A 27,598-nucleotide genomic window follows, 5' to 3' on the forward strand; every position below is an offset into this window, starting at 1 on the left:
ATGTGACTTGATGAAGAAATAGAAGAAACTCCCAGGCCAGAGAGATTAAGGCTGCCATCCCAGAATGTATGGAATTTACCACTGAACTTGAGTCACCAATGGTGTCCCCTTCAGTGCTTTGTCCTCTCTCCTTCAAGAAAAGCCACAAATGGATGAAACACATATCTTGCATAAGCAGAATTCACCATTTCCTGGATGGCAGTAAGGAATGCAGCCATCTCAATACTGTGGGACTGACCCAGTGAGGAGAATCAGTTCTGTTCCACAGATTGCTGCTTTATCTTGTTTATTTCCTGGCCTAAAGCAACTTGACTACCATCACTTTGTAAAGATTGTTTCCTTCCTTTCCCACATGACATAGGCTTGACTCATCCCCATACAAATCCCAGAACAGATGAGATGCCGCAGGATGCTGCTAGATTCGCAAGTTCAACAGTCCCTAACTTTACAATGAGACACAACTGGGGACACAATTGTACTGTGAAATATTGTCAATCCAATAACACACTGTGTTTTGGTGATTCACTCTGCCACAGAAGTGGTATCTAATCCAGCCAGTTTGTGATTCTAAAGTGAATATACATTTACATTTTCAGCTTCATTTCTTTATTTAAAATAGATTAATAGAGATGCATTTTCACAAGTAGTCTACAGTCCAGTGGTTCCCAAACTGCGGGTTGGGACCCACTGGTAGGTCACAGTCTGATTTTTGGTGGGTCACCAAAGGATGATGGAAAGATCAGATAACTAATTGCCTCAAGCCCTAAGGCTATTCAAAAATCAGATACTGTAACTGCTAATGACTCTGCAAAGAGCACAGCTCCTGCAGTTTGCAAGCATGTGTAAATATAGGCAGATAAATGTTTGAGGGTCTTTTTTCTGATTATTATCCCTTATAAATAAACAAAATATTATTTCTTTAAATACAGTATTATTTCTTTCTAGATCTACTTTTTAAAAAGTCTGATAAACCTAGGAGTGCTGTTTAAAAAAGTGCTGTTTCAAAAAAAAAAAATTTGAACAAAAAATGAAAACAAATAAATAAGTTAATAAATTAATATATTGTATATTTCTTCTCTGTTAGGTTTGTTTGTTTTGAAGCGACATGGTACATGCAATACAAAACAAATACTCCAGATGATGCTCTTTGTGTTCATCTTGTGGAATGAAAGTCTGCAAAGAAACATAAGGCAGATTGGCCTGTTTTTCAGAGGATCCAAATAAATCACAGCTAAGTCTGCAATTCTTCTTTGAAGGGAGAAATGCAACACCCACACTTGATCCCACCCATCTCTATTCCTGCAGTCAAGATCTCACTGGTTCGGCTGAAGAAGGGAATAGTACACTAAAGCAGCTGGACATTATTTACTCACTCTCATTTGTGGACAATCCTACTGAAGTGTTTAAAATTATAGAGATATATTTTTTTCTTGGGTATGAATCAAAAGCTGATCTTTACCTCAACAGAAAGTCAATGAAGCACTGAACCTTACCCAGGAACAGTAAAGAAAGGAACAACATGCTGAAGGCAACTTTACTGCAACCTTGTCTCCATCCTCAGTCCAGCTGTGCTGGATCCAGCAAAGCCAACCCAAATCCACACAGCTCTCCGAAGCCCATGCCAGACTCTGCAGAAATCTATGGTTGCTTGGGGAGGCTGCAAGGGATGGAGAAAGAAATCCATCAGATATGTCAGCAGGTGGGAAAGAGTTGTCCTTCAGAGCCAAAAGAGGCAGATATGGAAGACTCAGGAAGAGATAAATTCCCACCAGAACCCTGGAAGATCAATGGAGACATGTTCCCATTCAAAAAGGATGACCGAGGGCTGGTCTCAGGTGGTGGGTGCCCTGTGACAAGAGACTCTCCCAGGCCTGCTTCAGACCTGCTCCATTCTGAGCTTAACAGCCAAGGCGACCACAGTCAAGAATGGAAAGTGGTAAAGGTGAAACGTGTTCTTATTTCTCCTGTTGGTGAACCTCGGAAAGCAAGTAAGTAAAGCCCTTTCTCCCCCTGTTCCTTTGCCTCTACCATCAGATGAGTGCAAAAACACACACACACACACACAAAAACCACAAAAACCTGTCCACTACAAGATCACTGGTTTAAACTTGCTTTCTTTGATCATGACTCAGTTTTTCTTCCATCAGATTATTTATTTAATGTATTTATTCCACCTCATATGAAAACATTTCAAGGTGGCGTTACAACAGAAATTCTACAACATAAATATTAAGAGCTTAAAACAAAAATAAACCCCAGGTAAGCCGATCAGGGAATAGGTATGACTGATGCATCAGATCTGGCTCCAAAAACGGTTTGCCAGCCAGTTCTCACACATACCAAAGTGATTTTAACCACAACTCTCCTAGTAGCACAATCCTATACATCACTAGTTCTCACGCATTTTGCACCGGGAACCACTTTTTAGAATGAGAATCTTTCAGGACCCACCAGAAGTGATGTCATGACTAGAAATGACATCATCAAGCAGGAACATTTTTAACAATCCTAGGCTGCAATCCTACCCACCCTTACCCAGGAGGAAGTCCCATTCACTATCATTGTTAAAAGCCGATACATAGTAGCTTGTCAAAAGTACAGGTCTGTTACATTTCCCCAAATGCAGTCACATACCATGGTAGCAATCAAGTCTAATATATTCAAAATAAAATATTGAAATGAAGTGGACCCACCTGAAATTGGCTCGTGACCCACCTAGTGGGTCCAGACCCACAGTTTGAGAAACACTGCATACATGTTTACTTCCATTATGTTCAATAGGTCTTACTCCCAATTGAGAGCCCAATCCTGTGATCGGCAGCATGGCTCCGTGCCGACAACCACAGTCGCAAACATGCCATAAGGCACATTCACAGGGCTCACCACCAGGCTCCCGCCAGTGCTAGGCCAGTGCTGGCCAGTGCTTTGCTAGCACGGGGTGGTCACCCAGGTTCCATGGCTCGGCGGTCTCCCAGATTGCAGAGCAGTGGAACGGGAGGCATGGACGGGCATGGAGGAGGCATTCCAGGAAGGGGGGAAGCCAGCGGGGAAAGGGAGGAGGCGTGCTGAGGGGCAGATGGGTGGCATGCTGGGGGGGCAGGCGGGAGGAGGATCTGTGGAACTGAGCTCTGCAGGATCCAGGGTGCTCGTGGAGGGCTGCGCGCCTTACACAAGCGCCTTTTCCTCACCACCAACCTTTTCGCCAGCTGTAAAGTGAGTAGCCCCATTGTGGGGCTGCTTACCTTACTTGGGGGAAAGGGACGAATGTCCCCTTCTCCCAAGGAGCCTCCCGCAGTAGCACGGGAGGCGCAGGATTCGGTGGCAGCCCTTTTCGGCAGCTCAGGATTGGGCTGTAAGTAGGTATAGAATTGTATCAGTATGTAATACAGTATTCATTTGATGTCAGACTCTCTGCTGCTGCTCCTTTGAAGCTGGCCTTCTCTGGCTGCAGTAACACACCAGTCACTCATAGGGAAAACAATTATCTGACTCTCACATGTAGGTAAGATAAGTGACTGCATGTTTGGCTATTATCAGGCAAAATGGTCGTAACATTTTCCAGGGGTAGGCCATTTGCTGGAAGTGGCTTCGAGCATGAGAAAAAGTTAGGTTGGTCTTCCTGTTACCGCACATGTGCACATGCACATGCGTATGTAGACACAAGGCTGGAGAAACAAATTATTTATTTTCCACATTGCCTGTACAGCAAAAGTGTTTATAGTTATCAGTTTGGATTTCAGTCTTCCTCAGTCTGAATTCCTTGGTTCTTTGCTGGCTGATTTATGCAATGTATACAGCGCAAACCTATGTGTGTTTACTCAGAAGTAAGTCCCATGGTGTTCAATGGTACTTTTTCCCAGGTAAGTGTGCATTAGATTGCAGTCTTAATTATCTTTTGGAGCAAGTGTAGAGGAGGAGTTCAAGTATTTCCCCCTCCCCTCCAACAAGCCTTCAACTGATTGTGTCCTACCAGGTTCACAGAAGCAGATTTCCTAATGTTAGAAGCTTATCAGAGCTATCAGTGACCTTGCACTGTGGGTTGGTTCACATATACATATATTTAGTATCACCTCTGCACATATGGTGATCCTAGTATACAATAGTATCATTCATATTCTGCACATATGAATATGTTGGTTCACATATTCAGACTGCCTGCTGTGAATATGTGAACCAACCCCACTGAAAGCTTTGCATGTGCTATGAAATGTCTATTTGTGATGTTATATCTGTAACAGGCCCACATGCAAGTCATCACTGGACATTGCCATCAAGTAATGAACACACATGTGTAAGACTGTGAGTGAAGTAGCATATAGGTCACTGTGGCTAAATCAAGACAGAGCCAACATGGTTACACAGTCTGTGAAGCACAACTGGCAGTGATTCCTCCTTTTCCCACAAGATCACTTAGCTAGAGCTTCTTCGTTTGGGTGTCCACATTACTTTCTCTGCTTCTTTTGCTGTCATCTATTATATATTTTATGTCATGGGAGTTTATTCTTTCACAGCAGCCTGCTGTGAAATCATACATGGTGTTGGTAGTGCTGAATCTATTATAAACTTGGGGGGGGGGGGAATAAAGTGATTAAACCAGGGTTAGCCCATTCATGGGATGGCTGCATCTGGCAGCAGATTGGTGATCTCTGTCCCCCCACTTACCATAGATCTGATCTCCTTAATAGTTACAATTGGCACAGCATTTCTAGAATGATTTGATTATTTTTGAAACCATGTGAAAAAGTACATTTTTGTATTTTATAAATAGAGCACCAGGATGCAAAATAAAAACATCAACTGCTTAATCAATACACTGGGAAGATAAGAGAATGTTGTGTTCCAAAGAAAGGAACTGGGCAAAATCTATGTTCTAGGCCAATTAGACACCACCTTAGAATCGCACACTCTTAAGAACATAAGAACATAAGAACAGCCCCACAGGATCAGGCCATAGGCCCATCTAGTCCAGCTTCCTGTATCTCACAGCGGCCCACCAAATGCCCCAGGGAGCACACTCTTTTAGAAAGCATTTTGGTGTTAATATAAACAGAGAAGTGTTATTCTTTTGCTTGGAGTATGAGTAGTGGAAACAGACAACTCCTTTCCAAAAATTATTGGGTTACTTTAAGAGTCCAGGTTGGCAGGCATGCTGAGACTGTAGTCTGTTTTGCAAAGTTAAATAAAGTCAGCCCTGCATCTTTTTAAGAACAAAAATCAAACAGTAGACGTTATATCCCAGAGCAGTGAGAGATGTTGAAGTAAGTGTTGCAATGCTCTGAACTATGAGGTCTGCAATGCCAATGTAGTAAACTTGCACCATGTCATAGAGTGCTCAAGACTGACCATTGATTGGAAAGTGCTTGGATTTTCAAACATGACCAATCGGTTTTGAAACTTTTTGAATGGCTGACTACAACAAGATAGTACTTGTAGTTCATTGAACTCTGTTGTTTCCTCATATATGGCCTTTGTGGAGCTGACCAGCAACCTAAAGAGCAATGAAATACTTCTAATGTCTGTATTCTCTGCCTATACTATAAGGGAGATTTCCTGGATCATACCCAACATTCTACCTTCTGTTAAGTGTGCTTAGAACTGGAGTGCTGCCCTCTTTTTGAAAGGAAGGTCCTTATACTGAATTTAGCTTAGTATCTTCCAGAATGAAGGGCAGTGGCTCCCCAAGGTTTCAGAAGTCAGGATTTTCCCCATCCTGCCTGGTGATATCAAGGATTGAACCTGAGACTTTCTGCATACTTAGCATGTGCTTTACCACTGAATGACAACCCTTGACTAATTCTTGTGACATTTGGGCATATAACAATTCCCTGAAATTCCTACATGTGTCAGTTCCTTGCCCTCTATGTGCAGCTTCCAGATTTGTGATTTGCTTTAGGTAGATCATAGCAAACCTCCATAAGAGTACTAATTGGCTTCTATTCACCACATGGTTGCATGAACTGGCCCTTATCACTGTGCAGTGGATGACTACGAAACTGGTTCTGAGACTGTATCTGCACCACTTAAGAGCCACAAGTTATAGTGGTTTTGGGTGCAATCATTAGGCACAGAGGCACCACAGAACAAGGAAGTCTCAAGTCTGAATGTGGAGATGACAAGAAGAACCACAGGGGAGAGGTTCCGATTCCTTTGATAAGAGAGTAATAGACAAGGGTTTTCACATCAGGGGCAGAGAGGAAATGGTGGCAGGCAGTGCAATTACGGTACTTGAATGTGGAAAAAAGGGGAAAGGAATCAAAAGTGACCTCAAGGTTGTGAGTCTGAAATAAGGGAGGTAGCAGCGGTTGGAAGCCCCAGAGGTTGGGCTTTCCCAGTGGAATCTTTAGCTTCTTCCTTTTGAGAGGCACATTTCTGTGCCTTATCACAAATTGCTTTTCAGACTTTCCTCAGTTACAAAAGATGTTTGCTATGCAGCAAAGAGACTGATATTCAAGCAACACAAGTCCAAAACTCCCATGGAGCTTGGAACTTGTCATGTGCTTCTTTGGATACAACCCAGTGCTTCCAACAGAGCCACAGAGGTGTGGGAACAGGATCATTTGAGAAGAAACATTGTCTTTTCCATGTTCTATTGATACAACATCCAAGAGGCAATGTCAGTGAGACAACTAGGCTTGTATAAAGAATAGGGTCAGATAGAAAAAAATGCATTCACAATCCTAAATACCCCCCCCATGCTGAAGCCAATGGAATGCAATAATAATAATAATAATAATAATAATAATAATAATAATAATAATAATAATAATAATATACAGTATTTATATACCGCCTTTCTTGGTCTTTATTCAAGACTTTATTCAAGGCGGTTTACATAGGCAGGCTTATTAAATCCACGCAGGGATTTTTACAAATTGAAAGAAGGTTCTCTCTTTCAAGAACCACCACATTCAAGGTGTTACACTCCGATCTGGTTTAACATTCTGGCCTCCATCCTCCCACGCTCCGAGCAGATGGAACAGCTCAGCTGCAGCTTGCCAGCTGCTTCAAGGTCGCACAGTGCCGGTGGCCTCGAACTGCCGACCTTGTGGATGTTATCTTCAGGCAGACGGAGGCTCTACCCACTAGACCAGACCTCCTGCCCAATGCAAGCTGCATCCTGCAAGGGGGGGGGGAACTATGGATGCCTCTTCAGGGTAAGGGAACTTTTATTCTCTCTGCTTCCCTGATAGATCTACTCAGACCTGCGCCAACTCTTTGGAGGGCACAATTCTGAGTGGGCCCAGGGAAGTGAATCAAGGCTAGGAAGGGACACAGGATATTGGTGCAGCCACTGCCACTGATAACTGCCTCCTTTCCAACTTTGACACACTCCCTCTCTGCCCTGGTCCCCACCCTGTTCTTCCCCCTCCCTGCCCCATTCCACACACACCCCATGCCGACTTACCAACACTGGGGCATCTGGGATCACCATTGTCACGCAGCAGCCACTGCTCCCTGTTTCTGGCAGCAGACTGGTTGCACATGATGATAATGTTTGGCATATTGTGACACAGGAAAGACCACTGTACCGCCAGAACACACATTCCAATGGCACAGCGGCCTATTAGGATTGGGCCCTAAGACAGGCCTGGCCCATCCATGAAACCAACTGAGGTGGTCATCTGGTCATCTGGGGGGCACCAGCTTCAGCCACCCACTTACCTCCCCCTTCCCCTCTCTGGATTAGAAAAGGGAGACTTAAAGCCCAATCCAGAGCAGTGTGCGCCAGCTCATCACATTTGCAGGCATCAGCACCAGCCCAGCACTGGAACTGGCCCAGTGCAAGTCTGTGCTGGGACAGTGCAGGTTGGAGGCCAGCGGTCTGTCACCCGGTGCTCACCTGGAGCACTGGGCAGTGGAGAAGTAAGTTGGGGCAAGGGGAGGTGGGGAAGAGGCATTCTGGGGCAGGTGGAGAGCGGGGGAAGGCATGGCGGGGGAGTGGGGCATGGCGGGAGGGGGTGGGACTGACGGAGCTCAGCTTTGTCGGATCTGGAGCCCCATGTTGAGCCTCACTGCACTGGCTAAATAGCTGATGCAGAGTTGAGAGGCCCCGTTGTGGAACTGTTTCCCTTACTCAGGGAAGGGGACACATGTCCTCTTCTCTTGAGGAGCTGCTGCTGGCTGCCCAGCATGCTCAGGATGCCGCAGCAGCCATTTTGGTGCCACGGCAGCCCTGCACACCAGGCAGTTCAGGACTGGGCTGTTAGTGCTCTATCCTCTTCCTCCTTTTCCATTTCAAGGAGAACATAAAAACATAAGAAGAGCCACACTGGAACAGTCCAAAGGCCCATCTAGTCCAGCTTCCTGTATCTCACAGTGCCCCACCAAGTGCTTCAGGAGCACACAAGACAACAGGCACAACCTGTGTCTTGGTGCCCTCCTCCGCATCTGCGAGGGAGGGAGGAGAGGCTGACACATCTTCAGGAGGGGGGCAGCATATGCCCCACTACCTCAGGCACCAGGAGGTCTCGGGCCAGCCTTGATTAAGGAATAATCAATATAAAAGCTATACTGTATTGGATGCAATGAGATCCTAGAGAAGTTGTACTGTAAAAATACTGTAGTAGGCAACCAAGTATGCAGCCCTACAGAATCTCTATAAAGTGAGCTGAGTATATGTAGCAGGTGAGGGTGTGAGCTGAAAGCTAGAAAGTCCTTCGTGCAAATCTTCCCATGAATTTACTAGGTAACCTTCAAGAAGAAAACACCTGCTATCTTTGCCTCAGTCACTGGCACCTGTTAAAGTGGACTGGGGTGCAACTAGCTGTTACTGAGCTGTGCTAGGAGGGAGACAAATACCCTTCCTGACTCAGCCTGGTCTGTCCTTCATGTGCAACCTATTGCTAAGCTAGTGGCGGAGGAAGGGAAATGAAGGCCAGGCTACACCAGGTGGGAGTTGGGGCAGGAGGCCTTCCCTCTCTAGCGTATTCTGCTGCTTCCCCCCTTGCAATCATGGAGAACCAAGCCTCAGGGCTTACAAGGAGCTGAAACAGGTCTTGAACGAATAACTGTCCAGTTTATAAATCTGCCTTGGGAAAGCCAGGCTTAGTAGGTCTTCAAGTCCAGCATGAGACCTCACCAGGTTAGGAAGTCTGTTACAAAGGAAGCCAGGAAGACAACTGTGGGGCACAGGAAGATGCTAACCTTATAGCCAGACCAATCTATGTAGCTCCGTATTGTCAGCACTGACTGGAAGTGGCCATCCAGGGTTTCACATAGGAATTTTTTCCTTGTCCTATGTGAGGATGCCAGGGATTGAATCTGGGCAGAACACTCTGGAACGCCTCTGGCTCTACAGCCCTTTTCTAAACACGATGCATAGTTACTTCCACACTAGATAGAAAACAGTGGCATACCTAGGACAGGGTGCAGCGGGGTCAAGTGACCTTGGGTGGCATGTCTGGGGGGGTTGCCTCTCAGCCATGCTGCTCCCCCAACTGTCACACTGGCTGCCTCCTACCCGGAGACCTTCTGAGAGCTGGGGAGACTGCAGGACCTCAGAAGACCTTGTAAGGCCTCTGGAGGGCCTAAAAATGTCACTTCCAGTTTCTCGGGAAAACTGGAAGTGACGTTTTTTAGAAGGCCTTCTGCCGGACAAGGAGGCCTTTTCTACAGGCATAAGAAGTTACCTGCACTTCCCTGAGAAACCGGAAGTGACATTTTTAGGCCTTCTGAGGATTGGGGGGGGGGGCTGCTCACTGGCTCTCAGAAGGCCTCCGAATGGGAGTGGGAGGCAGTTAGCATGAGTGGGGGGGGCGGGGCACCTGCCCTGCCAGTGGGGGAAGGCACTTTGCTGACCTTTGGTATTCAAGTACAAGTAATCCAAGACAGCCTGGACTCTGAAATGGAACTTTTGCCCAGATCCCAGCTCCAGCCTGGGACTTCCAAGTTGGCCTCCAGCAGTTTAGCCAGGCAGGATTTGGGGCTGTGGGGACGTCCTGTGCTGTCTTTCCATGCTGGAATCAGCAGCAGCCTTCTGTCGGAGGAAGGCGGTGCTGATGCGGGTGGTGAATTTCCAGGAGCAGCCCCGGATCCTTATCTGGGTGCCTGCAGAATGTAGCTGAGCTGGAACAGAGACACAGATCCAGTATTGACCTTCCTCTGTAGGTGTTTACAGTCCAGGGAAGGGTGCGAGGGAAAGGCCACTGGAGCGCGGTGAGTCAAGGGCTGAAGAGGAGGCCTTGAAAGCAGCCAAGCCAAGCCTCCAGCAGGCAGCCCCAGCAGGGAGCTGGGAAGCCTGGAGTGAGTCAGCCGGGCTGAGCCCAGCGCGCTCGCTCCGCTCCCCGCCCGCCCGCCCGCCCGCCTGCCTGCCACAGGCTGCGATGCCAAGCCGAGTCCCCGGCTGGCGCGGGAGCGCGAGGGATCCGGGCTGGGGAGGGTGGCGCGTCCGCGTCCGCTCCCTCCCTCGCTCTTGACGGACGCGGCCAGTTGCTGCGCAGAGCCGGGACACCCGATCCCCTCCCCGGCGGAGCCAGCAGGCAAACAAACAGCGCTGCCGGGCGCAGCCCGCCGCAGAGAGCCTGGTGCCGGCGGCGGGGCAGCCAGAGGGGGCGGCGGCAGGAGGCAGCCCGCGGAGCAAAGGTAAGGGCAGGGCAGGGCAGGGCAGGGCAGGGCAGGGGCGGGCAGGCAGGAGAGTCCGCGCTGCGCCTCGCGCCTGCCGGCTGCTGCTGCGGGCTCCGCTCCGCTCGAGGACGGACAGGACAGATGTTGGGCCAGCAGCTGGACGCAGCGCCCGCGCCACCACCCCAGGTGAAAGCTGCTGCGCCCCGGCTCTCCCTGCCGCGCGGTGCGAGGGTGGCCAGAGGACTTGTTGCGCGCAGCAGCAGCAGCAGCAGCAGCAGGTGATGTCACCCCTCGGACCCCGACGGGACGGGACGCGGGCAAGCCCTGCGCGCACAAGACTAGTCCGCGCGGAGAGTCTCAGAGCCCCATCCTAGGCAGGTCTACTCAGAAGTGAGCCCCACTAGAGTCAATGGAGCTTACTCTCCGGTGAGTGTGGATAGGATGGCAGCCTAAGCGCCAGGGATCTGTTTGTGTGTGTATGTGTGTGTTGATTCTTCTTCTTGCTAGATAATCGCCTCCTGTTGCAACGTCAACCAGCTCTCGGGGCTGTTTTCCCTTGGGAGAAACTGAAACTCGTGTCTGTGTGGCGCATGGTGTGTGTGTGGGGATTGTCACTGGGAAACTGTTGATTGGCAAGGGGAGCCTGCTGGGAAGAGAAGCCTCTCTCCCCCCACTTTCAGGGTAGCTCCATCCTTCCCTCCCGCCCCCCTTGAAGTATTGTAGTTGCCTGCTGATTGAGGACCAAATCCTGTCCAACTTTCCAGCGATGGTGCAGCCTGCACAATGGGACATGCGCTACATCGTGTGTGTGTGTGGGGGGGGGGGGATCACAGAAGCCTCCTCCAGCCAGGTAAGGGAAGGTTTGTTCCCTTTCCTCTGGACTGCATTGCTGCAGCACTGGCACTGGCACTGGAAAGTTGGATAGGATTGGGCCCTGAGTTGACTACCCAAATCCCTGCTTTAGCCACACCTGAAGTTTCTGCACCTGTGGATTAGGGTGGGGTGTCGTTGCTTTAGCCATTTTCAACCACTGTGCTGTGGCACACCTGTGGGCCCTGAAAGGTCTGCAGGTGTGTTGCCAGAGTTTTGGGGAGGGTCATTTATTAGTAGGGGCATTGAGGGATGTGAGCCCCCCCACCACCACCAACAGCATGGTGTGCCTTGTCAAAGAACTGATGGGGTACCTTGACAATGTCAGTGCCTTGTCAGTGTGCCATGAAACCAAAAAGGTTGAAAATCACTGGTTTAGAGCATGTCCACATGTTGAGGCTACCCCACCCCCAGCACACATTGCATTGGTATAAGAAAGTGGATCACTATATGCATGACTGTGAATGATGGACACACAGCCTATTCTGAACTCCCCAAAAGCATGGGTGGTGGTGGTGGTGGTGATGAAGAATGCCGTTTGGGGAAAGGAGGATGCACGAAGAAGCCCATGCATCACAATAGTGCTGCTGTTTAGCTACTGTTCCCCCACAGTTCTGGTTTTGCACACCATGCTGGGAGCATGGGGAGTTTCCATGTGGGACTGCTTGGTCCTAAATCGCCCATGCATCTTTTTTCTTGGTGCACCTGGTCTGGTTTTTTGGCAGATCTCCACAATGTTGCCATGTGAGGGGCTGGTTTGAGTTGTCAGTCTGGAGCCTATGGTGCCTCCAAGCCAAGTTGGGAGGGCAGGGAAGTAACTCTGTGACTAGGACAGATGGACGTTTCCAGGCTTTCGTCATATCCCTTTTGTCTTGTTTGCATTCTCTGCTCCCTTCAGCCTGTCACTACGGGTTATTTTTGCCTTCCTTTCCATTTCTGATCACCTTGAAGTCTGACTGGCAGGAAAAGTGGCATATAAATAGAAATAAAAACCCCAGTAAAAAATAATCCTCCAGTCAGAGAGCACCTCTGGAATGATTCTACTCCTAGCTGTACTACCCTTTAATTAGAGCATGTCTCCCTGGTCACTGCAGCCCTCTACTACAGGATATACTAGCTACCCTTTTAAGTCTTACAGTCCAACTAGATGTTACTTGATAAATATGCAACTGTACACTTGTTTTTTCTTTCCTAAAGAGTATGCACATGGGTGGGTCCAGATCAGGAACATGACAACTTGTAGTGGTCTTGTAAGAGTCTTGTAGTGGCACGACCTCCGAATGCTTTGTTGTTACAGAGCTCTTTCTGCCACTAAGCTGTCTTGCAATACTGGACAAATCACCTTGCTTCCCTGTGCCAGTGATTCTCAATTTTTCTGTATTTAGAGAATGCTTCGTCTGTGTTGTAGAAGGATCTGGTTCATGTTCTATGCTGCACAGACTTTTAACACAGAATATTGATCTATTGAGACTCATTCATGAACCCAGAGTGTGCTGTTGAACACCTACTTGCACATTTACCTGTAATGTTCACCCTGCAGCTGTGCTTTGCAGGAAGAGGTTGGCAGTGACAAACTTGTCCTCCTCCATTACTGGTCTTCTCATTGAGGCATCTTTGATATGCTGCTAAGAAATGGATGGTTCCTGAGGACACAATCTGCAAGCCTCTGCTTTTTGCTGCACTTTATTCATAGAAGATAATCTACCTTTATTTTGTTCTGAAGAGTTTTGTAGAGATGGCAAAATCAGTTTCATATTATAATAGTCAAAAAAAGTCTGGTCTGGCAGATAACACTGATCTGGCATGATGCCAGTAGGTGGTGGCCTTCCAGATAGAATGTGTACTGCATATGGAATTGTCTATATTTGATCTGGATTTTTACTTTATGCAAAGCTCCATGTATACCGATGGTGCTATACGTAGAGGTGCTTTTTCTTGGTTAGAAATGACTTGGAAACACAAAACACAGCATTTTGTTGTTTAAGACATTTTCCAGAAATAAGGGCTTTTCCAGGCCTCCCAATGCCTTATAAGGCATTAAAAACATCACTTACAGTTTCACGGAGAAAACAGAAGTGACGTTCAGTCTGATCCTGGCAGAGGACATGGACAGATATCCACATCTTCTGCTGGGCTGAGAGGACCCTCCTGAGGTGAGGGAAGCAGAGCTCCCCTCAGCTCCGGAGGGTGGGGGGGACAGGCATTCACCTGTATCCATTGTTTCATTTAACTGCAGAGGGGTTCCGGAATGGAACCCCTGCGTGTATGGGGGGCATGCCTGTAATAAAATCTGCAAAAAAATCAAACCATTGTCAAACACCTTTAGCTATAAGTAGCAGTCCAATCCTATCCATTCTTCCCCCCTGCAGATGCAGTGGTGCCAACATGGTAACAGCTGCATCCCATGGTGGGGGGGGCAGTTGTGGGGGGCTACTTAGACCTGTGCCAGTTAAATAGCTGGTGCTGATCCAGGTGGACCTGTGCCGTGGGATCAGGTCCAGGAAGGGGGATAGGATAACATTGGGCCAAACTAGGAGAATGTGGGAGCTCTGTGATTTGAACACCCAACAGCTTTTTCTTTTTCAACAAAGCAGTTATGAGGGGCCAGGTTTGGATGGGGGTTGCAGTGGGGAGGATTTAATCTTTTGCTCCTGTGTTGATTTTCTAGGTTAAATTGCCCCCACTTCAAACTACTATTACTCACAGAGGGGGAAATGTATATGCCTAACTTATGAATGCAGCTGACAGTCTTCCCTGCTGCATCTAATAGCAGGTCCAGGGGAGTGATTTGTGTTAGGACTATGGAGCAGGGAAAGGATTGGTCTCCCCAAACTGCTTGCTGGAAAAGAACAAGAAGTTGGACATTTCAGCCATTGACATGTTACATTGAAAAGAAGTATCATGTATTGTTTGGTTCTTATTGACAACACAGCAAAGGCTAGTGGCCTCTTGCTTCTGAAAGCTCATGTCACAACCAATCTTTAATGTCTCCTAGGACTCCATGGGTTTTGGTTTTGCTCCAAGACACTAATAGGTCTACTTCTGTGGAATGTGAATGAACATAGCTGTTTTGAGTCAATTGGTCATAGTTATGTGAGTGAAGTCAAGTCACAGGCAAGCGCACATAGGACCCAGTAATGAGCTTGCTTCTTTGGGAACAGTCTCTTTAAACAATACATTAGAATAGCAGCTTCCAAATTTCTTACAACCCACTTTAGTTCCCAAACTTTGCAACCCACTTTAGCATACACATTAGGTCCTGGGCCTGCTATGAGAAGGAAGCTGCAAGGCAATATGGGGCAAAAACTAGAAGCGGCTTCTGGGTCACGTGACACATGTCACTGGCTGTGTTGCCCTGCAGCCTCTGCAAGGCATTCTGGTGCACAAAGTGTATAACATGGCCAATGACGTGAGTCACAGGCTGGAGCAACCCAGAAATGACGTTGCATCAAAATTGGGTCATGACCCACCAGTGACCCACCAGTTACTTGCAACCCACAGTTTGGGAAACACTGCATTAGAAGGCAAGAAAGCTGGTAGGAAGATCCTTGGTAGTACAAGGAGACAGCAGATGTCAGACATTACTTATAGAAAGAACTTTAATGAGTGCTAAGTGGACAGGCTTGGGGAGAATTGGCAGAATGGGGAAGATTCATGTAGGATGCATCCTATTCTGATAAGTTTTTCTTTTTTTCTGAATTCCATCAGTAGTAAGATTCTGACATTCCTTTTAGCTCATTTTCAGACATGACAAAACTAGCCCAAGGCTACTTTTTCATTATGCACAGATCAGCTCTGTCACTGAAGGAATGCAAAGTGACTACTTGGGGCAAAGGGGCCACCCTGTGATTGCAAAGGATCGAATTATTAAGTCATCTCAAAGTCAGCCTAGAATGACTGTGCTGTTAGACACATGGTAGTGACCTTAGGCTGCTTTTGTGATATCGTGTGTGAACTCCAGCAGAGCAGAATGGACTTCCTTGGCAAACTACCTGGCCCCACATATAGTGCCTTGAAGATGTGAGGCCCAGCCATCTCTACTCTTTCAAATTATTTGCCCATCATTGAGAGTAAGATACAGTACGAACTCCAAATGAACTCTTTCCATTGATATAAGTGGGCATCAAACCACGAATAGCACACTGGAACTTTTTATTTTATTTTAAATTGCTGTCACTGCTTTACTTTTTATCAGGGATGACTGACCTTTAAATATTACAAACGCTTTTTTTTTTTTTTAATCCATGTTAAATCCTGGTGGCTATTTCAGCAGGAGTAGGAACAGTGTGAACTATTCCACAAGTTTCACCTTGGTGTATGTTTGAGAAGCTGTTTTTGTAGTTCTGAACAACCTGGAAAAACAAAACTGTTGTGGACTCTTAGGACCTTACTCTCTCACTATGACCAATGTCAAGGGGACAAGCTATATTCTTATTCTTATTATATAGCACTTTACAACAAAACAAGTTCACAGAGTGGTTTACAGAGGAAAATCTGTAACTAACTAAATGGTAGGTGTGACCTTAATAATTTTTTAAAAATATAAATAGCAGTCTTGGAGTGGACCCAAAGTCATGCTGAGAAGGGGGGAGCTTGAACTCTTTGCCCCTGCTGTGGTCCAAATTTGGATCCTCCTCAAAGCTGCTATTTTCCCCAAGAAAGAAGCTGTCTTTGGCAGCAATGTCAGCCTTCCTGCTGGGGCAAATAAAAACTGCAGGGGGTCCCAGTCCACTTCAAGATCATGTTGTGGTGGCAACAGGTTAAAGCCCTCCCATGCTATTGTCCAATCCAGATTGAGGGTTCCCTACAATTAAAATTTACATTGCAAAAAATGAACAAATATTCAGGGCCAAAGATTAATGTTATGTCTGGTTTGGCTTGACAAATCACTTTATCCTCAGGCCATTATAATAGCCAGTATCCATGGTGTTGGAGGGACTTCCTGTTCATATCTCAGTGAGAAGCTATGTTTCCTATCTGTGAGAGAGAACATGCCATTGCCAGTGAAACCACACTTCTGACTTTTGGAAGGGATTCAGACTAGGTTTGGGATTGGTTATATATGTAAATAGAAAAATATACCAAACCCCCAGTTTTCTTTTTGCGGTGCTGTAAGATGTACTGGTTGCAACTGGATACCTTGGAAAGACCAAGATGGCAGCCGATCTCAGCAGAATTTCAGAACCTTAAGACCATTGGTCTGTGTAGCTTGGATATCTTTTTCCCTATTCAATTCTTGATCACCTGAAACAGTTCCCTATGACTTCTCATTCTTTTCAGACGTCCTCAGTTCATAGCCCCTTTTACATCACAAATACATCTTGGCATCCCCTGCTTACCATATCATTTTCCCTTTTCTACTCTGCTTCATTATTCTCTGCTCAGAGTCTGATACCTGGTTGCAATACCTTGGCGACCTCTTGTTTCTGGACTTCTCCAGTACTAAATTCAGAAAGGAAGCATGGTATTATATCCATAGATCAGCTAGAGTTGCCAGTTTTCAACTCAGAGAGCCTACCTTTATCTTTACTAGTACTGAGGGAGGTGGATGCCACTGCTGTGCCACCTAGACTGGTGGCAAAATTAAGTACTGCTTTTTTTCAGTATATGAAAGAGGATAGTAATCAATGGTACCTAGAATGGTACCAACCTAACAGGGCAGAAAGACACTTTTTCAAGTGGTGCTCCTGTTATATTTACCAGCGACAGAATGACTGTCCTTGTTCATCCCAGCATATTGTATCCCTCCTCCCCAGTGGCTGTTTGCTGGAGTTTCTTCTGCATCTTTTTAGATTTTGAGGCCTTTTGGAGCCATTTAGTTGCTTGATTTTTCTCTGTAATCTGCTTTGTGAACTTTTTGTTGTTGAAACTTGGTATGAAAGCAATGACAGTAATAAAACAATGGACAGCTCTGGCGGTCATCTCTTTAATTCCATTGGCACTTTCAAAGGTAAGTATTAGGCAAGGCTAATTAATTAATTATAAATGTTTTAAAAGTACAGGCTAGGCAATTGTTAACATCAAATGTTGCAAAAACCTGTGCAAAGGCAGCAACTCTGTGTCCCTATTATTCTATCTCCTGCAACTCACAACAAAAACAATGCAAGACAAGAACTTACTTTTTGGAGCCTCACAAGGATAAATGTTTACTGAATACCCTCTTCATCCCAAGCAGATCCACATCAAGGGAAAGGCATATGCAGTCCATCCCACAGGGGTCAAGCCATGCACAATATCCTCAGAGAAGGCAGGCTTCATATTTCTTTTTGATGGGTAGGATCTGCAAATCCAGTATTTTGCAGAACTTTGATGTGTGCAGGAGCAGAAGCAATTCTTAAGACTAAGAAAAAGTCTGAAATGTCATAGATGAACAGACAAATGTGTATGTTGTTATGTGGTGGGGGGGGGGATCTCACACAGCTGTTGCTAAGGTAAAATGCCAATCAGGTTTCTTGCCAAGGCACCTGTCTGCATTTCCTTATTGTCAAAAGCTTAAAGCATCTGAATGAAAATGCAGTGTTTTTCCTCCTTTGCTTTTACAGTGTATTCTTTTATATATTTATTTTTGGGCTTGACTTTTTGTGTGAACTTTCTTTTTCACACATCCATAGAGGTAGGTCTTGGGTCACTGCTAAGCTGCCTGCAGGCATACCAGGGACGCAAAAGAGTGTCACCTACTAAGTTGTTGCATGGCTGACTCAGTCCACCCCTGCCTGGCTCATTTTCCCTCTGCTGCTGAGGGTTCCACGCTCAGTCATAAGCTCATTCAGCCACACTGGGTAACATTCCTGACATAATAGATCTAGCCTGAACAAAGCCGTAACTCACACCAGATAGTCATGTTGTTACTGGAATGGAATCCAGACAATAATCTCGCCTGGCATTGTCTGATAAGTACCTTTTACTAAAGGCTAAAACATAGTTAGGATGAGAGGGATATAACCCTACCAAGTGCATCTCTTTTTTTCCTCTTCCTGACAACACTCTGGAACAAAAACAGGGGGACCAGAATCCAGCAGAGAGTTAAGTATACTTAAGCCTACTGGTTTCAAATTTTTGTTTGATGATGGGTGCAGTGTATTAAGTTAGAATGTGGGGAACCTTTCTTTCACTGAACATGTGGATTCATCTGGACAGTGATGCCATATGTTCTTGTGCACATCTCCTTTCAATTCTAGGAATAATTGAGTAGTTTACAACAAGTTTTGAGGAGATTGTTTTGTGATTTAAGCAGTAGAACCATTTCATTTTGGTTCCATGTTCCTTGTGGGTTTACCATTGTTTTAGGTCGTGGGTGGTCAACCAGCGGCGCAAGTGCCACTGGTGGCGCGCGGACACTTGTCATGCACAAAGTTGCCTTATGTTTTTGGGGAAAAAAGACATTTAAATAATAATAAAGAGAGCCTCACAGTAGTTTACGATTTGCTTGATTTCTTTGCTACTCTACTCAGCATTTCTCCAAGTGTCTAACCCTGCAGTTGGGGTACTCAGGGCAGCCACACCTACACTGCTTGATTTGCTCTGGTTGCAAAATGGGGACAAAGGCATGGAAAGAATGATGGACAGGAGAGGAAGCCAGTAGGGTGGGTGCTAGTGAGCTGCATTCTGCTAACTGGCAGGTCACTTGCTTACTCAGAAAGGCTGGTATTGGTGGAGTGTTGAAGAGGCAAGGGGCAGGCTGTAAAGGTGCAGGGGCCAAGTGGAGCAACACAGAAATGGCTAATGAGATCAACAAAGCCCAGGTGGCCCATCTGGGTGGAGATACTATCTTCAAGAAAATCATGTGCAAAGAGATCCCTAGCTAAGATCAACGTTGAGGATGAGAAGATGAACAAGCAGAGGAGGGCTGGGCTCAGTTATGCAGAAAAGCAATGAACTTGCCTTATATGGACCTTGGAATGAGTCCAGCAGGCTGCCAGAAAGGCAGCCTGCCATGGACCTTGAGTCCAGCTGGACTGACTAAAGGTCCATGGCAGGCTGCCTTTCTGGCCTTATCAGCAGTCAGCCAAGTGTCTTTGAAGATTCCCAATAGGCAACAGCACTCCCATGTTTCTTGATCTGTACATTCTGGCACTTGGAGATAGACTGCCCTTTAACTTGGAGGCTCTATTTTACTATTCTGGTAATCGCTAAAAGCAATGTTAAGGTGGAGTGGCATGTTTATGTAAAAGGTGGCATGTGACGTGCTGTGGGTTGGCCACCCCTGTTTTAGGTATTTGGAGTTCCTCCAACAGAACCTTCATAGATCATCTCGTATTCTGTGTAAGCTTATTTGAAGCTTTATTTACCTGCTTGTAAATGTAGGTTGAGGCATCCAAAATTGCTGGTGAAAAAAACAGTCCTCTCCATGGTTTATCACTGGAGGTTAGAGGGCTGCTGTTCAAGGAACACAAGCCCAAGCCTTCTTGACTGTGTAGAAATATTGTATGATTCTTTAGGTTTTGGTCATAGTAATTCAATACTCAATATTTGAGTTTGGTATATTGTTCTTGATGGTATTTGGTACTTTATTCCATATAGATTGTATGCCTGGGAACTGATATGCAATGGTGTTTTGTGTTCAATGCCCAGTTCATACTTTATCCTCTAAACTGCGTTCGTGAAGGCCTCCTAGCCCCACATCCAATGTGCCATAAAGCATTTTTGTTGCACACATTGGGGAGATATGCCAGTGCACATCCTTGCACTGGCCTCTCTGTTCCAATGCAGGCCCTAGGGAAATGGTGATGCAGGGATCTGGGGGAGGGGGCATGGGGTGGGCGGGGAGGAGGCAGGAGGGAGGCGTTTTGGGGCAGGGGAGAGTGGGCGGCAGGCAGGACTGTGGGCAGGCATGCAGGGAGTGGGAGGCAGGGCCAGGATCTGACAGTTATGCTGAATCCTGACCCCATTCCCAGGTGGCCCAGCGCAGTCCTGGGCTGCTCGGATTTGCTCCACCTTGTCAGGTGGCGCAGACCCAATTGGGGCCACTGCAGCGTGACATGGGGTAAGGGGAACCTTTTTCCCTTGCCTTGGGCTGCACCGCTTTTGGCCCCAAACTTGCGCTGGCTGCAGCACAGGTCCACTGGCTTGCCTGTTTCCAGCACAAGTTAGGATTGCACTCATAAATATTATTCATTACATAATATAGATATTATTCATTTCCCATTGCTTTCTGGTGCTGATGAACTACTGACCATGTGTAAGAACCCTTGAGTGACAGCATCCATCTGACAGCGAATACATAAAATTCTTCTATACATGGTGGCATTCCCTTATGCTTATGATGGCTTTCAGTTCACAGCAAAAAAAAAAAAGTTCTAAATTCTTTGCCCCAGCTGTTGCAAACAACCAAAATATAACCATGTTTATTCAGAAGTTTCCATTGTTTACAGCCAACCTTTCCTTTGTTGCCACTGCTGCATCACAGATGTGCAACAACAAGTAGCGGGGGGAGCCCTCATCCCACTCCTCAGGGGAAAGGTCGGACAGTCGCCCTCATGCTGAAAGCGGTTGCATCGAGTAGCACGAGCTCCAGCAAGTCTCCGGAGGGCCAGAGGCTCATTGGAGACTGGGGGCTTCCCGCGGGCCTGATTGGGAGCCTCAGAGGGCTGCAATTGGCCCCGGGTCGGGGTTTGGGCACCCCTGGGTTAGAGAGAGGAACATTATTTGGAGAATGATGTGTGTGGTATGGCTTACCCTTCTTGGTATTATTTCATTTTTAAATGATTGCATGAGACCTCAAGTGACAAAGAAGACAAGTGCTTCGACTCTACTGATCTAAAGCTTCACAGGTGTTTGGAAGGGGAAAACTGTGTCTCATTAGCAATTGATTTTGTTGATCTGCTTAGAAGACAAGCAGGCTCCCCCAGCCCCATCTAACCACTATCATTTCATTTTCACACTAGTTTTCAAGACCAGTACCACCAAAGAACAAATGAACTAGCTTGCTCCCCAAAAGGGAGCTGTACAAATCTAATGAGAACAAAAAAACAAAAACAAAACTTGAACTGTTCAAGGTCAGCTTCACCATGAAGCAGTGTGACTGAAGCAGTCCATTTCAGGTGACAGAATCCATTTTACTTCTTCTAGTCTGTAAAACTTCTTCTACCCAGTATTATGAAAGCAATAAGCACCAACCTGGAGTTTGGGGTGTGTGTAATTTTGATTTTTAATTTGAGGTCCAAACATTTCTAAAGCCCACAGTAGAGTTATCTGGGTGTGATTGGCTAAATGTTTTTGTACCAAAGTACATCTTAATCTTTCCTAATTTTTGTGGGTGCACTATACAATCTAGATAAGATGGGATAATCTGCTGATAGCAGGCATTGGATTTGAAGAATCCTGCTATAATGCAGGAGGTTGAGCAGAAAACCCTTCGCATTCTGTCCTGTTCTACAATTACCTGATTTACACAAATGCACTTTCCTATCCTTGCTGCTAAGCTTCTGAGAGAAGGAATGGGAGTCCTTGCCATTAAAAGCTTGACTTTGACAACTTTATAAGAAAGTGCTAAGCTCTGAGTTTTGAGCATGTTACTGGAAGCTATGACCATGACATTTGGAAATCCAGGGAGTTGTCATATGTCAAGTACAGCATTCATTCCATTGGCCACAGCAGCTCTGCTACATTTTTGGAGCTGTCAGCATTGTTATTGATCGCTCTCTAGATGTACAACCAGAGAGACTGTGAACCCAGATTTTTGCTTATTTTTCAAGCCACGCTTATTTGTTTTTAGTCACAATAGGCTGTATTAGCATTTGTATTATTTTGCAGGGAGGTTTGACATGCCCTTGAATTGCTGACTGGTCAGTTCTGAGCTGAGTGGATGAGTTCTGGTTCATGCAATGTTGAATTACTTAGAAAACTTGACTGGGAATAAAAGTGAACCAGGGTTGAAAAACTATGTTTTAAGATAATTGTGTGGATTGGCCATCACCATAGAAAGTAAACAGCAGCAACAAGTGCAACAGAGTGCTGCAACTATGTCTCCGTAAGCTTACTCTTGGATAACTTATAATAGCATGGAAACCCAGTACATTCCGAGCCCTATCTCTTTTCCTCTCACTGATTGCTCCTCTTGCTGGTTTCTTTGTATGAATGTTGGGATCTCATTCAAACGGGTCACTGAGACTTTTCTATCACAGGTTTGCCAAGCTCTGAAAAGGCCAGTGTGGAAGGTTGGGAAAGATTTTCATCTAGTCAAATGCTATATTTGTCTGGAGTTATACACCACTGAGCCACTATTCTCACCAATAATTGTTAGTTGTTCTGCAGAGATGCAGTTCCATCCCAGCCCTACCTGGAGATACCTAGGATTGACCCTGGGACCTTCTATAGGAAAAGCATGGCACTCCAACTTAATTGACACCCCATCCCCTAACAGTGTGGCAGAATTATTCATTATACCTACAGCTTTCCTTAAAAAACCTGCAAAAGAAGAATATTCTACATCTAGACAATGTCTTCTATTGTACAATTGAGCTTCCAATATTCAGCCTAAGCCCACAATGCTACATCTGAGATCTTGTGCCTCATTTCCTTCTTTAAGTGGCAGTGAAGTACAGTCATTTTCCATCCTCCTACATGGTGGCCCACACAGTAGTCCTGTAGGTATTTAAAATCTATTTAATGCCTTTGCATGCTCCTCAATCAGAAACCTAATTGAAAAGTTCCTTTGTGTTATTAGTCTCTGTGAGAAAACATACTTAATTCTCTTCTCCATTTATAGGTTCCATAGAATAGACCTTGCAAAGGTAAACACAGCACCAGCATTCCAAATGGCGATACAAATGCCACAGGTGCTGTCAATCAGTTGTGCATTGTATTTAAAATGTGTGGGTTTAGCATCCATAGGTTATAGATTTATTTTAAGAAAACATAAGTATTCTGAATTGTTTCTTGGAAAAGAACCTGACATTTTGCTTCTCTCAGTTTGTGACTGGGATTAAATGGATGGAATCTCTTTGTGTTGGCCTTGTTCATTCAGTCCTTTATACTGTGTGCGCATTTCCCACTGTGCAGTAGACTTGGACCATTGAACTGTGTCACAAAGCCAGCAGGGGGAGCTCAAGTAAGACCTGTTAAAAAAACAAAATGCAAGCAGTGTCTTTCTCATGCCTTTGGCAGGATGCACTGCATTCATATTGTCCTTTTTCCCTTCCTGCCAGGGCTGGTCCATCTATGAGGCCAACTGAAGCAGTTGTCTCAGGAGCAGATTGGTGGGGGGCAGCCAACTTTGTCTGCTTACTTGTCTCTACTGCTTGTCTTTCTCCTTCCACTTCCTTGATTGGAAAAGGAAGAGGGGAACAAAGAGGAAGCTGGAGGAGAGTGCTGAGCTGGAACATTGGAGAGGGGGAGGAGCATTTGTCATGCTGCCTCAAGTGTCAGGAGGTCTTAGGCTGGCCCTGCTACCTCTTCCTCTTCAAATTGATAGCATTTCATAGAACTGTAGATTCAAATTATTATTGGGAAGGAGTGAAGCACTTTAATTATACAGGTGGAATCTCAAAATCCACGGATTGTGTATCCACGGATCTGGCGGACTGGAGTCGAGCAGGTCTGGTCCCCACCTAAGCCCTGTAGAGGGCTTTTTGAAGACCGCAGAGGCAGCACGCGTCCGCCTGCTGCCTCTGCAGGCTTCAGAATGGCCATTTCAGGCCAAAAAATGTGACTTCTGGTTTCCCAAGGGAAACCAGAAGTGATGTTCTTATGCAATATAAGGCATTCTGAGGCCCAGGGAAGCCTTCCAGGGGCTTCAGTCCCTTTGGAGGATATATGGGGTCAAAAAATCGCAGATTTAGTTCACCGCAATTTTTGGTATCCATGGAGGTTCCAAAAATGGATCCCCTGGATACCGAAGCCCCACCTATAGTCTCCCTTCAGCTGCCATCTCAACAGCATGGCTGCTCAGACCTCCCCAGAGTACTCTGATTCCAGATTTTCTAGATCTAGTTGTGTCCCAGATATGGCTTCTGTCACTTTAAAAGTTCTCTTGTAACAGGCAATTTTAGCAGCTATATCTTTTCCCACTATGCTATGATCCCAACCAGTGGCGTAGCTAAGGAGGTGCAGGGGGTAGCTGTTGCACCGGGCATCAAGCTTTAGGGGGGCAACAAGCTGAACTTGACACTAGTGACCAAAATTGTGAAAATCTTGGTATGTATGAATAATACCATCATGTTATATATCATTGGAAAGGTAATTTAATGCAGAATGCAATGAAATGAACTGCATTAAAATATCTTTATTTTATCAAAAGATATGGCCAATTAACTAGAAAATGAAAATGCAGCGGCCTTAGGAAACAAAAAGTGGATTTCTTTAACTCAAAACTGACCTTTGAGACAGATTGTTCTGAGAATCAGTGACATGTTATTATATTATTGACATGTTGCAATGACATGTTATTATGATACAGAATGGAACCAATAAGGTGTTAGTATGAGTAAGCTGTTTTTCCATGTATCATAATACAGTTACCCCTGCTACCTGGGTAAAAAGGCACTTTTTCAAGTGGTGCTCCTCTTGTATTTAGCAGGGGGAGAATAACATTCCCTCTTCACCCCAGCATAATGTCTCGAACCAATCAGGGACACACTTTTTATTTATTTACGTAATTAAATTTGATTTTGTCTGGGGGGGGGGCTACAAATCTTCTTTGACCCCTGGTAGCAGATAGATGCCTTAGCTATGCCACTGACTGGGGGGGAGGCAGCAGAGCAAGTGGGTGGCGAGCTGCTGGGGGGAAGGTGTGTTTCTCCCAATTTGCACTTTTTAAAAAGCCTGGGCGTGACGACATTTCCAGTTGTGACAGCACTTCTGGGGCATCATTTTGAGCTTGGCACTGGGCTACACTATCATTAGCTACGCCACCGATCCCAACTGCAGCCTTCTCAAGTTCTTCTGTTCCCCCCTCCGCACTGACCTGTTCTTTATCATCTGTAAATCGTAACAAAGGATGTTGGGCCAGCAAAATTGGCTTTGCCAGCTGATTCACACCCAGCACTGCTGAAACAATAGCAAAAGGCTCTAACTCTGGCTTTGTGTACACAAGGGAGACTTTGGCAAAGCTCTGCTTTTATTGTGTCCCTCACCCCCTAGCATTCACTTCCAGCCAACGTACTCTTTAAGAAACAAAGATCTGTCTCCTCAGTGTGAACAGCAGCAGATACTTTGGCATAGTCTTCCCCGCCTGCACCTGAGCTGCTTATTCCCATACGCCTGTCTTGGCTCAGGCTTGGGAATTTGCTAGTGAGGTGTTTAAGGGCAGGCTTTTGACAGGGCCTGTTGGTGGTCTCACTCTTGAGCGCTTCATGCATTTCTTAGAACTGTGGCCACATGTCCCTCCCCACTGTAACATTTGGAAATATTCCCCACATGGAATGGAGTCATCTTCATGTGCTTCTCTGCACACCTTCTCTGGAGGCAAACAACCTATGCTCCAGTTCTTGGACAGGAGTTCCTGAGGTGCATAATAAAAGGGACTGCTCTGCCAAAGCTCACTATGGGAAGATGACAATTAGTGATTACTTTGCCACTGATGTTCTCCAAAGAATCTGAAAGTGTAAAGGTGTGGATTGTGCTGGACACCAGCTAGGAAGTGTCTGAGAGCCAACTGAGTTCCCCTAACGCTAGTTGCATCATCCTGTCTTAGTTGTTCCAGCCCTATGAAACTGTGCCAAAAAGCCTGAATAAGGTCAAATGTTGGGGGATTACTTCCTTATGTGAGATTTGTATATCTTTACCATGAGATGTTTTCCCTTTGTGTGTGTGTGTGTGTTTTTAACTTCCAGCAGTGAAGTCTTTGGCACATTTTAATGTTCAGCATTCTCTCTCCCTCTTCCCTCATGTTTCATTCTTTTCCTCACTCCTTCTGAACACCTGGACTTTTTACACTCCGTTGATTCTGAGGAGGGAGAAAGAAGGTGACAGAATTGCAAGGACTGCGGATGCTCCCAACCTGTCAGAGATAGTGAGTGGGGGATTAAGAGCTCACTCGCTGGGGCCGTAAGTCAGGCAAAAAAAAGATGTGAAAAGCAGATGAGTAAATCCCACAAGACAAGTCACTAGGGCAAAAGAGACCTTAATGGAGTATAACAAGGATGACTGCAATTACACCAAGGGTCACTTACAATGCAGTGCCTGTGTAAAGCAGGCAGAGGACCAGTTAGTGAGTCCTGAGGAAAGAGGGGTCCTTGAGGTAAAAGTACCTTCCTCGCTTCCCTCAGTGATAGGATAGGCAAGTTGAAACAGCACATTCCAACCTAGCCTCTGAGGTTTGGAAAAGGGCAAGGTGAAAGAGCAGGTGAGGAAAACTGAGACAGACCCTTTATTGGTGTTTGACTACTGATGAAAAGCAAGTTGATTACTCTAAGGCAGAGATGTCTCATTAGAGAAGGATAAATATCTCCCCTGTGTTCTTATCAGTTATGCAAGAAAACATACAACGTGCAGCACTATTTGTTGTTACACAGGTTTGGAACACTAATTTGAATTATTTGGGAACATATTTCTGTATTACACTGATAAAAATAGCAATGCTTTTTCCATAAGTGTAGGTGTGTACATATGTATACAGTATATGCAATGCATGTTCAATCTAAATGTTGCTGAGAAAAATTCAGGGGTTAGCAACTGACCTGAGCAAGCAATAATTCAATATCCAAGTGGCATTTAAAAATGGCTTCACCTGAGCCAAATGTGGTGCACTGAACTAAGTGTTGGGTTCAATTTTCATATTACCTATGAAGCATTCTGGGTGGCCATGGGTAGACCATACCCCAGCCTGCCTCATAGTATGGTTGCAAGAAACCTGAAGAATTCTGTCCACAGAATAATACTATAGAACTATACATAATAATATCAAAGTAGTGAAAAGTAATACCCACTCCTTGACTTTCAATTTTATTTTTCAAGCAGTCATGAAACGCAGAAAAAAGTTGGATGTATGTTTATAGTGTTTCAGGTTTTAAGCATGAAATTCATCATAATCTGGCCCCTGTGGTTTGTTTCTCAACAGTCCCTGCATTCTGTATCCATATTTCTTCCACATTCAGAGAAGATAAACACTTGAAAGGATAGGATGGAACCCAGGCCTGCTTTGGCCCTTCTCCAGCCAGGGTCAGTTTATTTGGTCAACTGAGGAAACTTTTCTGTCTGTGGTGCTGCCAAAAAAAAAGAGAGCTGA

General features: G+C 45.7%; 1 protein-coding gene and 1 long non-coding RNA gene across 3 annotated transcripts in view; one reads left to right on the plus strand and one right to left on the minus strand.

The window, feature by feature from the left end:
* SYNPO (synaptopodin) overlaps nucleotides 1–27,598 on the plus strand; it is a 90,142-nt gene that overhangs the window by 24,635 nt on the left and 37,909 nt on the right. Inside the window, exon 2 of one of the 2 annotated variants that reach the window (XM_066618387.1) lies at nucleotides 1,085–1,988. In XM_066618387.1, the coding sequence (XP_066474484.1) occupies nucleotides 1,520–1,988 (469 nt within the window). In that variant the 5' untranslated portion in view covers nucleotides 1,085–1,519. Of the gene's footprint in view, nucleotides 1–1,084; nucleotides 1,989–10,345; nucleotides 10,582–27,598 lie in introns of those variants that run through there. The other variant, XR_010793966.1, reaches the window with a different exon arrangement.
* The window catches only part of LOC136642139 (uncharacterized), a 34,625-nt gene continuing 34,362 nt past the window's right edge, over nucleotides 27,336–27,598 (minus strand). The window contains exon 4 of the long non-coding RNA XR_010793967.1: nucleotides 27,336–27,575. This is a non-coding gene — a long non-coding RNA (uncharacterized lncRNA). The remainder of the gene's footprint in view (nucleotides 27,576–27,598) is intronic.

This window comes from Tiliqua scincoides, chromosome 2 (genome assembly GCF_035046505.1).
Source record: "Tiliqua scincoides isolate rTilSci1 chromosome 2, rTilSci1.hap2, whole genome shotgun sequence".
Classification (NCBI taxonomy): Eukaryota; Metazoa; Chordata; class Lepidosauria; order Squamata; family Scincidae; genus Tiliqua; species Tiliqua scincoides.